The 16,545-nt window shown below is 44.4% G+C and overlaps 1 protein-coding gene across 1 annotated transcript in view; it reads right to left on the reverse strand.

Annotated features, from left to right (window-relative positions):
• Nucleotides 1–920: 920 nt before the first annotated feature.
• The window catches only part of nmnat3 (nicotinamide nucleotide adenylyltransferase 3), a 105,681-nt gene continuing 90,056 nt past the window's right edge, over nucleotides 921–16,545 (reverse strand). Inside the window, exon 5 of the mRNA XM_085990519.1 lies at nucleotides 921–1,493. Within this exon, the coding sequence (XP_085846645.1) occupies nucleotides 1,087–1,493 (407 nt within the window). The 3' untranslated portion in view covers nucleotides 921–1,086. The remainder of the gene's footprint in view (nucleotides 1,494–16,545) is intronic.

A 16,545-nucleotide genomic window follows, 5' to 3' on the forward strand; every position in this document is an offset into this window, starting at 1 on the left:
GTTTTCCGTAATAAAACCAGCTAAAATGAAAAAATATTTTCATATTTTATTACACAACTGTTACCGACAGGAATGTAGCTCACAGTAAAATTGCATTGAAAATCATCTTTGATTAAAAATATGATTATTATAAGCTACCAAATGTATTTTTCCATCATACTTGATGTTGTGCAACGATGATGATCTGATTTTTCTGTCAACTTTGTAAATCAATACAAGCCAGATAAAGGGATTTGAATATTTGAAATAAAAATATATTTGAAATAAAAGTAGTTTGTCCTGATAAAGTTTGCCAATGTGAAATGGTATACCTAGATTAAGATTGCAATGAACTACAGATGAAAAGAGCCAATTTGCAAGTGTTTGTACGATCACTAGTTCGACCTATGTAAAAACTGAAAACATTGAGACAAATGCTATATTGTTTATACAAGTAGTTAGACTTTAAAAATATATTGCTGTTTCTAGGTAAGAATTTACAAATGTCTGTAACCTTCGGAGCTAGATAATGGATGACTATTTTAAACTGCTCAGAATTTCTCTATTACCTTTCTATACCACTCCACAATGACTGGTATAATAGAGACAATGAAACTGCGTTTGGATGTGGCATTTACTTGCTGGAATCTTCAAGAAGATCCATTTGCAGTTGGAAATTCCCCTTGCATGCACTACTTATTGTTGCATACAAATGGGAAGTTTAGTGCAAATTTTGAGATAACTGGAGGAAAACAACACAATTCTGAATCTAACAGTTATAAGAAATCCTTATTGCAAGCCACTTTGTATTTTCCTCCTTTTCTTTTTCTCACATCATCTCACCGACCCAATAGCCTGGATGAGCTTACCATTTAGACAAGCATAGCCCACCAACATTTTCTCTGTTGCTCTTCTTTCAGTATTGAAAAATGACCCACTAATTGTATCCAATGAATTTTAATTGTTTTTTCAGGTAATAACAGAGAAATTCAGTTATAATGTAACCTCATTTCTTCTACACCTATATGACATTTTCAAACAGCTGTTTTGTTGTTATGAATTACATAACATTTGTTGACCCCCACAAATTAAATTATCAATTACACTTTAATCATTTAGTGTGCTTATCATGTTGCTCTGGGATTTTAGTGGCTGTAGGATCTCAATATTCTGCTGCTCACTTTCTGCAGTATATATATTGTGTTGTTGAATATAGTCAATGACACTTTCTGGGAGCAGGTATTTCACACTGTGGCCTCTGTGTAAAGCACGGCGTATGTGAGTGGCACTTATATCATTCAGTACCCACTCCCTCACCACATGGATGTTGTGCCTATGTTTAAAGAGGATATCAGATTCGTAAATAAATCTCTGTGGATCTACATCCCCACGGCTAATGCAAACCAGACCAAAATTCTGAACTATTTCCTCAACGTGTTCGTCCTTCCACAGATTGGGAATGTCAAACGTTTTCAAAACATCCGCTCCACAAAGTAATTTTAGCCTTGGTACAACTGCAGGGAGATAAACACAAAATTCACACGTCAATGAATGTGTCAAATAGTTGTGATAAAAATGTTTACCTGGTAGGCAATCTGTTTCAAACTGATAGGTAGAATGTGGTTCAACATATTCTATTATAACACATTATGCAACACACCACCGTGAAACAAACTAAAACAGTGGCTAACATATGCATTTAATATATTCACCAAGACTGCCTGGCAGCTGATATGTCGCACTGTTCTCTATATGAAAGACATTATTCTGCTCCCTAATAGCTCAGTTGGCAAAGAACTAGGCTGGATTTTCTGCGTGGGTTACGTCATCTCCTGGCTTAGCTCAAACTCATGGGAGTCGCTCCACAGCCTACCTGCACTCCCCTGCCGCTTCTGGGGTTTCCCACTGGAAGTGATGGGGGAACATACAATGCATCTGTCTACATATGGGCAGACATATTGCAAGTAATGCAAATAGGCCATCCAATTTATTTTCCGTCATTTGTGCTATAGCAACGATAGGTGCAAGGGATGCTTGATCATCCATTGCACCCTGCATTGCTACGGGCAAGCGGGAGAGACCATTTAAAAAATTTTAACTGCCCAGAAACCTTTGTAGGACCATTGATTGTATTCACTTAGGTGCCTTTTTTAATTTTCAATTTTCTGAAAAAAGGTTAACCTAGCAGTAGAGGCTGCTGGCCACACTACACTGCAGTAGCCCTCTGCAGCCTATTCCACCTTACCCTCTTCTCTCTCGGTCCCCATCCCCAAGAAATTACCCTGACCGTGGAAAATCAGCTGGGGTTAAGGGTGCTTCCTTGTGGCAGTTGGAACACCCACCTCACTGAAGATTCACACAGATGCTGCAATAACAGAAAATACAAGCCAGTGTATAATTGAGCTATACAGGTCAAAAGGTCCCAGGACTGATTCCCATTCAGTGCTGAGTTAGCTGTTCTCAGCTGGAGAAGCAGTAAGGGTGTTGCAATTGGCCTCAGGGACCCTGGGTTAGGGAGGGGAAAACATGTTGGGGCTCTTACTTCTGATCGCTATCCATTGCTGGAAAGGGCATGTGTGCTGTTTGGATGTGATCAGAATTGGGCTTGGTTGTGATGCCAAGTATGGCTAATAGTCGGCTGACATTCATTGTCTAGGCTCAGACATGAAAAATGGCCATTTGGGTGAGGCATCTTGGGTCATGGAAACAGAACATTATCTTCAGGAGAGTAGGGGAGTAAATAGGCAAAAACACAAAATTATGGACTAGATTACCCAGCTTTTCACAGCCAATGGTTGGAGAATCTTGTGTGAGTGAAACCTATCAGTTACTACCACATGATAAAGCAAAATGTATGGAACATAGGAACAGGAGTAGGCCATTTAGCCCCTCGAGCCTGTTCCACCATTCAATAAGATCATGGCTGATCTGTGACTTAACTCCATATACCCGCCTTTGCCCCATGTCCCTTAATACCTTTGGTTAACAAAAATCTATCAATCTCAGATTTAAAATTAACAATTGACCCGGAATCAACTGCCGTTTGCGGAAGAGAGTTCCAAACTTCTGTCACCCTTTGCGTATAGAAGTGTTTCCTAACTTCACTCCTGGAAGCTTGCAGAAGTCTCAATGGAGACCTTTTAACCTTCAGGAAGTTTAAATATACAAAAGTCCCAGCCAAAGGAAAACTTTATTCTTGAAATGTGTAACATATTGATGACCTCAAGCTCACCTCCCACAGGGTTGCAGATCAAAGCTCTTGGTACATGACAGCTATTGGTCGCTGCACAACGTGTGTGCTTGATTCATTCCTCCATTAAAGCTGGTAATATTATTCTGGACAGTTCTGTGAGGCCCTACGGGATCACTATTTTCTCTGATTTCATCACTTCACCTTTCTGGTCTGGATCATTCAGTCGTCCTCTTGTATATAATATTCTCTCCTTTCTATTTTAATTATTTTAAAGTTCTCTTTATTTTTGGTTTGTCTAATCCTTCTTTCCTTGCCTCTTTCATTATTCTGATTTGATTCTTGTGACTTTTTCCCCTGTATGCTTTTCTATCCTTTGTTCATTTCATTTTTTGGTTGGTTTTATTTTAACCTTCCTTTTGTTTTGTTTGCTTCGTACTGTTCCCATTTGTACTTTCCCTTTTCAAGGACTTTTAGTTTTGCTTTTTTATATTCATAGAATCATAGTTACAGCACAGAAGGAGGCCATTTGGCCCATCTTGTCTGTGCCGGCCGACAAAGAGCTATCCAACCGAATCCCACTTTCCAGCACTTTGTCCATATCCTTGTAGGTTACGACACTTCAAGTGCATATCCAAGCATTTTTTAAATGTGATGAGGGTTTCTGCTTCTACCACCCTTTCAGGCAGTGAGTTCCAGACCCCCACCACCTTCTGGGTGAAAATATTTCTCCTCAAATCCCCTCTAAACCTCCTACCAATTAATTTAAATTTATGCCCCCTGGTTATCGACCCCTCTGGGAAATAGGTCCTTCCTATCCACTCTATCTTGCCGCCACAGAATTTTATACACCTCAATTAGGTCTCCCCTCAGCCTCCTCTGTTCCAAAGAAAACAACCCCAGCCTATCCAATCTTTCCTCATAGCTAAAGTTCCCCAGCCCAGGAAACATCCTCGTAAATCACCCCTGCACCCTCTCTAGTGCTATCACATCCTTCCTGTAATGTGGTGACCAGAACTGCACACAGTACTCTAGCTGCGGCCTAACTAGTGTTTTATACATTTCAAGCATAACCTCCCTGCTCTTATATTCTATGCCTCAACTAATAAAGGCAAATATCCCGTATGCCTTCTTAACCATCTTATCTACCTGTCCTGCTACCTTCAGGGATCTGTGGACATGCACTCCAAGATCCCTCTGATCTTCTACACTTCTCAGTGTCCTACCATTTACAGTGTATTCCCTTGCCTTGTTAGCCCTCCCCAAATGCATTACCTCACACTTCTCCGGATTGAATTCCATTTGCCACTGTTCTGCCCACCTGACCAGTCCATTGATATCTTCCTGCAGTCTACAACTTTCTTCTTAATTATCAACCACACGGCCAATTTTTGTATCATCTGCAAACTTCTTAATCATACTTCCTACATTCAAGTCCAAATCATTGACATATACCACAAAAAGCAAAGGACCCAGTACTGAGCCCTGCAGAACCCCACTGGAAACAGCCTTCCAGTCACAAAAACACCCTTTGACTATTACCCTTTGTTTCCTGCCTCTGAGCCAATTTTGGATCCAACTTACCTCTTTGCCTTGGATCTCATGGGCTTTCACTTTCGTGACCAGTCTGCCGTGTGAGACCTTATCAAAGGCCTTGCTAAAATCCATATAGACAACATCAAATGCAGTACCCTCATCGACCCTCCTTGTTACCTCCTCAAAAAATTCAATGAAGTTAGTCAGACACGACCTTCTCGCAACAAATCCATGCTGACTGTTCCTGATTAATCTGTGCCTTTCTAAATGAAGATTTATCCTGTCCCTCAGAATTTTTTCCAATAATTTTCCCACCACCGAGGTTAGGCTGACTGGCCTGTAATTAATCAGTCTATCCCTTTTTAAACAACGGTACCACATTAGCAGTCCTCCAGCACCACACCTGTAGCCAGAGAGAATTGGAAAATGATGGTCAGAGCCTCTGCCATTTCCTCTCTTACTTCTCTTAACAGTCTGGGATACATTTCATCTGGGCCTGGGCATTTATCAACTTTCAAAGGTGCTAAACCCCTTAATACTTCCTCTTTCACTATGCTTATTTCATCTCATATTTCACACTCCTCCTCCCTGATTTCAATTTCTGCATCGTCCCTCTCTTTTGTTAAAATAGACGCAAAGGGCTGGATTTTGTCAATGGGGAGCTTTTGGAGGTGGGACTCCCACTTGTTGGGTTTTTGTCCCACCTCCATTGACTTGTGGCCAATCCACGCTATTTTCCCTTGAATGACCTTGTTAAGCCCACCCAGCTAACACACCCTCAGCCCATAAAGTCCACAAAAATATTCTCGACTGAGTCCATTCTTCAAACAGAGACTTTGCGATCTCTTCACTGTATGCCGCTTGACATCCAGGGAGCTCTAGATTTGTTAGTCCCACCCTTTTTCTTTAAGGGAACATACTTGCTCTGAACCCTCACTATCTCCCCTTGAATGCCTCCCACTGCTCTGACACTGATTTACCTTCAAGTTTCTGTCTCCAGTCCACTTTGGCTAAATCACATCTCAGCTGAGTAAAATTAGCTTTTCCCTAGTTGAGACTTTTATTCCTGGTTTAGACTTGTCCTTTTCCATAACCAAGCTAAATCTAACTGAATTATGATCACTACCACCAATATGCTCTCCCACTGATACCCTTTCCATCTGCCTAGCTTCATTCCCTAAAACTAGGTCCAGAACCGCCTCCCTCTCTTGTTGGGCTTGCTACGTACTGGCTAATAAAGTTCTCCTGAATGCATTTTAAGAATTCTGCTCCCTCTAAACCTTTCAAACCAATTTTATCCCAGTTAATATTAGGGAAGTTGAAATCCCCTACTATTATTGCCCTATTTTTGCATGTCTCAGAAATTTGCCTACATATTTGCTCTTCTATCCCCATCTGACTGTTTGGGGGTCTATAGTACACTAAGATATCATCCCTCCTCACAGCTGTAATGGTTTCTTTAATCAATATTGCGACCCCCCCTCCTTTTTTATCCCCCTCTCTATCTTGTCTGAAAACCCTGTAACCAGGAATGTTGAACTGCCACTCCTGCCCTTCTTTCAGCCATGTCTCAGTAATAACTATAATATCATACTCCCACTTGTCTATCTGTGCCCTCAGCTCATCTGCTTTATTCCCTAGACTCCTTGCATTGAAGTATATACTATTTAGCACTGTCAAACTCCCTTGTTGTCTATTTTCTCGCCTTTGTTTTCTCCACCTTCCAAACTCGCTTACTAATTTTCTGCCTTCCATTTCCAGCTTTGCTTCTCTCCCTTCTCAATCTACTCTCAGGTTCCCATCCCCCTATAAAGCTAGTTAAACCCTCCCCAACAACACTAGCAAACCCCCCACAAGGATATTGGTGCTAGTCCTGTTGAGGTGCAACCTGTCCGGCTTGTACAGGTCCCACCTCCCCCAGAAATGGTCCCAATGCCTCAGGAATTTTAAGTCCTCCCTCCTGCACCATCTCTTCAGCCACGCATTAATCTGCTCTATCCTCCTATTTCTGTAATCACTAGCAAGTGGCACCGGGAGTAATCCGGAGATTACTACCTTTGAGGTCCTGCTTTTTAATCTCTTTCCTAGCTCCCTAAAATCTGCCTACAGGACCTCGTCCCTCTTTCTACCTATGTCGTTGGTACCGATATGGACCACGACCTCTGGCTGTTACCCCTCCCCCCCTCAGAATGTCCAGCAGCTGCTCAGTGACATCCTTGACCCTGGCACCAGGGAGGCAACATACCATCCTGGAGTCACGTCTGCGGCCGCAGAAACATCTGTCTGCTCCCCTAACTATCAAATTCCCTATGACTATTGCTCTTCCACACTTCTTCCTCCCCCTGCTGTGCAGCTGAGCCACCCATGATGCCGTGGACTTGGCTCTTGCTGCACTCCCCAGAGGAACCATCGCCCCCACCAGTATTCAGAGATGAAAACTGGTTAGCGAGCAAGATGCACTCAGGGGATTCCTGTCCTACCTGCCTGGTCCTCCTCTTCTGTCTGGCCGTCACCCATTCCCTCTCTGCCTGCACATTGTTAAGCTGCGGGGTGACCACCTCCTGAAATGTGCTATCCAAGAAGTTCTCAGCCTCGGGGTTGCACAGCAGTGACTCCAGCTGCCGTTCAAGCTCTGAAGCTGGCAACAGTTCCCGCACACATGGTCATCCAGGCCACGAGAAGTGTCCAAGACTTCCCACATGGCACAGGATGTGCATTCCACGGGGCTGAGCTGCTCTGCCATACTTTTACTTTATAGACTATTAACTAGAAACACTTACCAGCTACTCACCAATCAGCTCCTTCCCTTGTGCCGACCTCACTCTTTCAAATGCTGCCTTTGTTGAGTTGCTCCTGCTTAGGTCCACTGCCTCCGCTCTCGAGCCTTCCTCCGCCGCGCTGTTTATTTGCTCCACCTCCGCTCTCGCTCAGGTCCCTGCTGCCCTGTGATGTCACTCCTTGATTTTTCTGTTTGAAGGCTCTGTCTAGCGCCACTGCTCCCACTCCTCTCGCCGCTCCTCTCATTGCTTCTCTCGTGCTCTTTATTGTGCCGCTGCTCCCGCTCCTCTCGTGCTCTTTATAGCGCCGCTGCTCCCGCATTATTCCTGATTTTTCAGTTTTCTCTTTAAGGTATTAAAATGATGTTTACATTCAATCTATTTTTTCATTTTACCAGCAGGATTGCAAGCATGGGCTTCACCTCATCCATGGACATCTGCCAGTCAAACTCCACTCTGCTACTACTATCCATTTAATACTGGTAAACAAAATCAGGCTTGGCTAGTTGTCCCCCTGCTAATCGACTAGTCAAATCTTAAAATAGCCTCAGCAAGTACCTGCATCAAAAAAATCAATCAGTAGTTAGCATAAAACAGGTTGTTTTTTGTTGGCTGTTTAGTTTTATGAATACATATGAACATACTAAATTGACAAGCAGGTAAAGACCAACTGGTCCATCAAGCCTGCTCACACCATGATGGCTGGAGTATCAATGACTAAACAGTTCCTTACCACCCACCGTCCCCCTCCCCCCCCAACCATTGCCATGTAATGAGGTGATTCAAATTAGTATTTTTCTCAGAATAAAGCTGAAGACTACTGACAAAGCGTGTGATTTTTAAAACTTTAAATTATGCCTGTTTATAGTTTTTGTGGATATATCGAACAGTCTGGATTTGCACACTGGGGAGGGCACCTGCATTGGTGCAGAATTAGACTATTTAAATTGGTTAAGTTCCAACATTGAAATTTGAAAGCTTATAAAAAATTATTTTAGTGACTGCGCTTTGTAGCACAGATTCATGTGTTTGAACAATACTTCATCAATTCAATTCAATTCAATTTTATTTGCCAGTATAAAAACCGTGGAATTTCTTCCCAAAAATAATTGCTCAACAAGAAACAGTGCTGCTGACCCAAGTGTGTTCTGAAAATAATCCCTGGACTTCTTCCTCTCCCTCACAAAAGCATAGTCAATCCTCTTACCTCATCAAGGATGAGCATTTACAAAGGACTGACTGAAAATTAATACCATTCTTCATGCCTCCTAAGTGCTCATTTTATAGAACAAAGCCATTCTGCGCAAGAATCTGTCGAGACAATTATTTTAAATGCATGCCCTTCGGGGTTAGCGAGACAAACCAGCGAACTGAACAAAAGATATTTTGCCATGCTTCAGTCGAAAGTAGATTGAAGATGTGGTACCGTATTGTTGAAGAAACTTTACTCAGGAACTGCTTGTGTAAAAAATTTGTCTGAAAGAGTTTCTGCATTGATTCCTGAGGGAAATTTTCACTGCTTGCTGTTATAGAATGGACTTTTTGAAAAGTTTTCTCTCTCCCTTAGGTTGCAATCAAAATTGATAAATTATGTAGGTCGAGGAAACGTTGCTATTACTCCAAGCACTGTCTAGGTGATCTCCTGATATCAACTGCCCCAAAAAGGGAAAGCTATAATAATAATTGTGTTCACATAGCACCTTAACATGACAACATGTCTCAAAGCATTTCACAAAATGAATTACTTTTTCAGTGCAGTGACTATTGTTGTGTAGGCATTCTGCACAAACAATATTTCATGGGCATTCAGCACAAATAATACACCTGTAATATGAATAAGGGATTTCTCTATTTTGATTTGAGTGGTATTAGTTCAAGGAGGAGCATTGGCCAGGGCAGGAACCTCCTGCTCTTCTTCAAATAATGCTACAGGATCTTGAACATCCACTTGAACCACTAGAGTAGGCATGTTGTACCTGGATTTAACATCTCATCCAAAGGACAATGCAGCCCTTCTCAGTATTGCACAGGAGGGGCAGCCAAGATTATGAACGCAGGTGCTGGAGTGGGGTTTGAACCCACATCTTTCTGAGTCAAAGGAGAGAATCTTACCAGCTGAACCAATCCATCATGCAAGTTTAGGCTAGACATTTTTTCAAAGGGAGGGAAAGAAAACTGGAGAACAAGTCACTTCACACATCCCTTAGCAGGCAGATATGCAGCAGCGTTTGTGATGTCCTGGGAGCAGACACAAGCCCATCCTCTTAATCGGAGAAGCTCTATTATAAAAATAACACTTAAGACGCAGGAAAGGAGAAATAATAAAAGGTACTGGAGGCACAGCTGGAATCAGGGGCATGAAGATATGTTTGTGCTATCAATCATATCAAATGTTATAGAAAAGTAATACTTTGAAATGAGCTTTAAAATAACGTAGAACTAAAGAACATAAATGGAAATGAGTGAAAAATAAATTTAGAGAAAGTATTTGGAAAATCTCCTTACCAAGAGTGAATTATGCTTGGATTAATTTATCAAGCAAGGTAATGGATACAAAAACATTGGGGTAATTCAAAATACAATTTGAACTCATGATGAGGGAGCTAAACAAAGAAAGACTTGGATTTTTATAGCGTCTTTCATGACCTCAGGATGTCCCAAAGTGCTTTACAGCCAATGAAGTACTTTTGAAGTGTAGTCACTATTGTAATGTAGGAAACACGGCAGCCAATTTGCGCACAGCAAGGTCCCACAAACAGCAATGAGATAATGACCAGAAGTGCCGAGTGGATGATCCATATCGGCCTACTCCTGAGGTCCCCACCATCACAGAAGCCAGTCTTCAGCCAATTCGATTCACTCCACGTGATATCAAGAAATGGCTGAGTGCACTGGATATAGCAAAGGCTATGGGCTCCGACAACATCTCGGCTGTCGCGCTGAAGACTTGTGCTCCAGAACTAGCCGCGCCTCTAGCCAACCTGTTCCTGTACAGCTACAACACTGGCATCTATCCGACAATTGTGGAAAACTGCCCAGGTATATCCTGCCCACAAAAAGCAGGACAAATCCAACCCAGCCAATTACCACCCCATCAGTCTACTCTCAATCATCAGCAAAGTGATGGAAGGTGCCATCGACAGTGCTATCAAGCAGCACTTACTCACCAATAACCTGCTCACTGATGCCCAGTTTGGGTTCCGCCAAGACCACTCGGCCCCCGACCGCATTACAGCCTTGGTCCAAACATAGACACAGCAGCTGAATTCCAGATGTGAGTTGAGAGTGACAGCCCTTTACATCAAGGCAGCATTTGACCGAGTGTGGCATCAAGGAGCCCTAGTAAAACTGAAGTCAATGGGAATCAGGGGGAAAACGCTCCACTGGCTGGAGTCATACCTAGCACAAAGGAAGATGGTTGTGGTGGTTGAAAGTCAATCATCACAGCCCCAGGACATCGCTGCAGGACTTCCTCAGGGCAGTGTCCTAGGCCCAACCATCTTCAGCTGCTTCATCAATGACTTTCCCTCCAACATAAGGTCAGAAATGGGGATGTTCGCTGATGACTGCACAGTGCTCAGCGCCATTCACAACTCCTCAGATAATGAAGCAGTCCATGCCCGCATGCAACAAGACCTGGACGACATTCAGGCTTGGGCTGATAAGTGGCAGGTAACATTCGCGCCACAGAAGTGCCAGGCAATGACTATCTCCAACAAGCGAGAGTCTAACCACCTCCCCTTGACATTCAACGGCATTACCATCGCTGAATCCCCCACTATCAACATCCTGGAGGTCACCATTGACTAGAAACTTAACTGAACCAGCCACATAAATACTATGGCAACAAAAGCAGGTCAGAGGCTAAGTATTATGCAGCGCATGTCTCACCTCCTGACTCCCCAAAGCCTTTCCACCATCTGCAAGGCACAAGTAAGGAGTGTGATGGAATACTCTCCGCTTGCCTGGATGAGTGCAGCTCCAACAACACTCAAGAAGCTTGATACCATCCAGGACAAAGCAGCCCGTTTGATTGGCAGCCCATCCACCACCTTAAACATTCACTCCCTCCACCACCGGCGTACCGTGGCTGCAGTGTGTACCACCTACAAGATGCAGCGCAGCAACTCACCAAGGCTTCTTCGGCAGCACCTCCCAAACCCATGACCTCTTCCACCTTGAAGAACAAGGGCAGCAGGCGCATGAGAACACCACCACCTCCAAGTTCCCCTCCAAGTCACACACCATCCTGACTTACAAGTATATTGCTGTTCCTTCATCATCGCTGGGTCAAAATCCTGGACCTCCCTCCCTAACAGCACTGTGGGAGTACCTTCACCACACGGACTGCAGTGGTTCAAGAAGGCGGCTCACCACCACCTTCTTCAAATAGTGCCGTGGGATCTTTTATGTACACCTGAGAGGAGAGACAGGACCTCGGTTTAACGTCTTATTCGAAAGGCAGCACCTCCAACAGTACTGCACTGGAGTGTCTGCCTAGATTTTGGGCTCAGGCCTCTGGATTGGGACTTGAACCCACAACCTTCGGACTCAGAGCTCAATGGGCTGAATGATCTCTTCATATGTTCTCATCTCTTTGCTAAGCCCAGTGTTTAGCAGCCTGGGAAAGTGCAATGCGGGTGATTTTACTAGACCAGTAATGCTCCTTTAAAGTTTTGGGATTGTTGAAGGTTAGCCTGTTGTTGAGGAAATCCATACATGTCTGCTCCAATAGTTCCTAATGCTAATGACTCAGTGAAAGTATTTTCTCATGACCATTCTAATGAGGGATAATCGTAAGCTCAGTAGTGAATTCATTAATGAACACTGGGATATGTTTAGTTTACTATTAGTGTTCATAGAAAATTTAAAATATGTAATATAATGAATGAGATTGTGTGTTTATTGTCACCTATGCTTCATTAAGCACTTTAACCTGCACATCATAAAAACTGCTAATGTTCAAAAAATCATCTTCTTCAGATTAGATTTCAGTGTCTTAGATTGTGAGCATACCGTGTGTAACACATCTTTCATTATAATTTCATAAAATACACATTTGATTTATTGTCACACAAGACTTGTTGGAGACTTTATTGAGAAATTGATTTACCTGTTCACACACTGATAGCAAATCTTATTACTTTGAAACATGATCAACATATACAATGGAATTCTGATCCTAAAATTTTTCATTACATTCTCCTCCTTATAACAAATGGTTTTCCCAGCCTGATTTAGAGATTTTGCATCAAGAACCTGTCACAAAACCTCTTACAATAAACACACGGTCATGAAATTCAAATGGTTAATGTTAACGAAAATATTGTTTAAGCACTGTTTAAGAATTTGGAAGTCTGCACTCTGAACAAAATGTGTTTAAATCCCTCGTTCCAACAAGTCAGGACAGAATTTATACCAACTAAGTGGTTCAGTGACATTCACAGCACTATGACATTAGCAACAGTTTATGTTTCTGTACATCCGAGAAAGTGTGAGACTAATAAGTCACACTTGACAAAATAGTAAAAACCATGAAAGTACATGCATTAGAGTGGGTGCAATTTGTGTTAGATTTTTCAACCTGGAGACCAATGACCACTGACAATGTGAAGTTTTGATGTAAAATATGCAAAAGGAAAGCAATCTTTCCAGTTGCAACTTTCCATCTACCTCACCCTGTCAACAGCAAACATTGAGTATACAGTCACAAAAGGCTGGGTTTTGCCAGTGCTCAGAGTGCAGGTTTGGAGGCGGGTCTGCTGTCAAAATAGCAAAGATTGATAGCAGGTAGGAAACCCGCTGTCAACCCGCCTCCATGTGAGTCTCCCAGGTGTTGGGTCTGTCAGCGGAGAACTGACCCGACACCAAGCGGTGGGGGAGATCATTGAATGACTTGAAGAGCCAACTTAATGGTATTTTGAGGCTTCCTTCCAATTAAAAAAAATTTTTTTTTATTCATTGATGGGATGTGGGCGTCACTGGCTGGCTAGGCCTGCATTTAGTGCCCATCCCTAATTGCCCTTGAGAAGATGGTGGTGAGCCGCCTTCTTGAACCGCTGCAGTCCATATGGTGTAGGCACACCCACAATGCTGTTAGGAAGGGAGTTCCAGGATTTTGGCCCAGCGACCGTGAAGGAACGGCGATACAGGTCCAAGTCAGGATGGTGTGTGGCTTGGAGGGGAACTTGTAGGTGGTGATGTTCCCATGCGTCTGCTGCCCTTGTCCTTCTAAGTGGTAGAGGTCGCGGGTTTGGAAGGTGCTGTTGAAGGAGCTTTGGCGAGTTGCTGCAGTGCATCTTGCAGACGGTACACACTGCAGCCACAGTGCGCCGTGGTGGAGGGAGTGAATGTTGAAGGTGGTGGATGAAGTGCCAATCAAGCGGGCTGCTTTATCCTGAATGGTGTCGAGCTTCTTGAGTGTTGTTGGAGCTGCACTCATCTAGGCAAGTGGAGAGTATTCCATCACACTCCTGACTTGTGCCTTGTAGATGGTGGAAAGGCTTTGGGGAGTCAGGAGGTGAGACACTCGCCGCAGAATTCCCAGCCTCTGGCCTACTCTTGTAGCCACAGTATTTATATGGCTGGTCCAGTTCAGTTTCTGATCAATGGTAACCCCCAGGATGTTGATAGTGGGGGATTCAGCGATGGTAATGCCATTGAATGTCAAGGGGAGATGGTTAGAGTCTCGCTTGTTGGAGATGGTCATTGCCTGGCACTTGTGTGGTGCGAATGTTACTTGCCACTTGTCAGCCCAAGTCTGAATGTTGTCCAGGTCTTGCTGCACATGGACACGGACTGCGTCAGTATCTGACGAGTCTCGAATGGTGCTGAACAGTGTGCAATCATCAGCGAACAACCCCACTTCTGACCTTATGATGGAGGGAAGGTCATTGATGAAACAGCTGAAGATGGTTGGGCCTAGGACACTGCCCTGAGGAACTCCTGCAGTGATGTCATGTGATTGAGATGAATGACCTCCAACAACCACAGCCAACTTCCTTTGTGCTAGGTATGATTCCAACCAATGGAGAGTTTTCCCCTTGATTCCCATTGACTTCAGTTTTGCTAGGGCTCCTTGATGCCACACTCGATCAAATGCTGCCTTGATGTCAAGGGAAGTCACTCTCACCTCACCTCTTGAGTTCAGCTCTTTTGTCCATGTTTGGACCAAGGCTGTAATGAGGTCAGGAGCTGAGTGGCCCTGGCGGAACCCAAACTGGGCGTCAGTTAGCAGGTTATTGCTGAGTAAGTGCCGCTTGATAGCACTGTCGACGACACCTTCCAACACTTTGCTGATGATTGAGAGTAGACTGATGGGACGGTAATTGGCCGGGTCGGATTTGTCCTGCTTTTTGTGGACAGGACATACTTGGGCAATTTTCCACATTGCTGGGTAGATGCCAGTGTTGTAGCTGTACTGGAACAGCTTGGCTAGGGGCGCGGCTAGTTCTGGAGCACAAGTCTTCAGTACTATTGCCAGAATGTTGTCAGGGCCCATAGCCTTTGCAGTATCCAGTGTCTTCAGCAGTTTCTTGACATCATGTGGAGTGAATTGAATGGGCTGAAGACTGGCATCTGTGATGCTGGGGACCTCAGGAGGAGGCCGAGATGGATCATCCACTCGGCACTTCTGGCTGAAGATAGTTGCAAATGCTTCAGCCTTGGCTTTTGCACTCACGTGCTGGGCTCCACCATCATTGAGGATGGGGATATTTTTGGAGCCTCCTCCTCCTGTTAACTGTTTAATTGTCCACCACCACTCACGACTGGATGTGGCAGGACTGCAGAGCTTTGATTTGATCGGATGGTTGCGAGATCGCTTAGCTCTGCCTATTGCATGTTGCTTCCATTGTTTGGCATGCAAGTAGTCCTGTGTTGTGGCCTCACCAGGTTGACACCTCATTTTTCGGTATGCCTGGTGCTGTTCCCGGCATGCTCTCCTGCACTCTTCGTTAAACCAGGGTTGATCTCCCGGCTTGATGGTAATGGTAGAGTGAGGGATATGCCGGGCCATGAGGTTACAGATTGTGGTTGAATACAATTCTGCTGCTGCTGATGGCCCACAGCGTCTCATGGATGCCCAGTTTTGAGTTGCCAGATCAGTTTGAAATCTGTCCCATATAGCACGGTGGTAGTGCCACACAACACGGTGGAGGGTATCCTCTGTAGGGTATGTACCTTTAAGAGAGAACTATTTTTACAGCCCCTGTATACTGTAGTACCGGCAGTGACCACACCTGTATATAAGCCTTGAGCATGCCTCTGTACCCCCAGTCTTGAGACTACCCTACTCCAGTAAACACCTGTTGATTGTTAAGTTACAGCATCTGTGTAGTTATTGAAAGACATCATACTCTCAGAATCACGGATCTAACAGTGGCGACGAGTGTCGATTCGAATCTACCTGCAACTCTGCATTTCCCTTCGAGGATTTGCTCCAGGAGGGCGGTGGAAGAAAGTCGAGGCCAGAAGCACGGGCGTCGACCACGAGCAACTGCCCAGTCGTCCGGCAGAGAGTGAACATCGCAGGGGAGGCTGTGGAGAGCCGGGCTTGGTTCCCCAGCCATGACGATCAGCAACAGACTGACAACAGGTACAGCGCAGACCCTTCCCGGACAGCAGTCGGGTTCAGGACCGAGCGGCGGAAACGGGAAAGGTGCACAGAAAAAAAAATGTGCAGAGCACAGCCAGGGCTCAAGGGCTGAACAGTGTCCGTGGGGAGAAGAAGGGAGAGCGCGGGAGATGCCATTGAGCCGCGGAGAAGGAAGAACGCGGGAGACGCCATTTTTAGAAGCCGCAGCGGAGAAGAAGGGCGAGCGCGGGAATAAAGGAGTGTGGGAGACGCCATTTTGTGCCAGCAGAGAAGAAGGGAGAGCGCGGGAGACGCCATTTTTGGCCGTTAAATCACACCCAGGGATGCCGAAGAGTGGCAGTATCTCTACGTTCGACAATGAAGTCGAAGATTGGGCGACATATGTGGAACGTATTGAGGTGTACTGCAGGGCGAATGAAGTGCCAGATGCTAGGAAAGCACTGGTTTTGTTAAATTCCATGGGTGCA

The sequence above is a fragment of the Somniosus microcephalus genome, chromosome 6 (assembly GCF_052327205.1).
Source record: "Somniosus microcephalus isolate GS21.2 chromosome 6, FLI_Smic_1.0, whole genome shotgun sequence".
Taxonomy (NCBI): domain Eukaryota; kingdom Metazoa; phylum Chordata; class Chondrichthyes; order Squaliformes; family Somniosidae; genus Somniosus; species Somniosus microcephalus.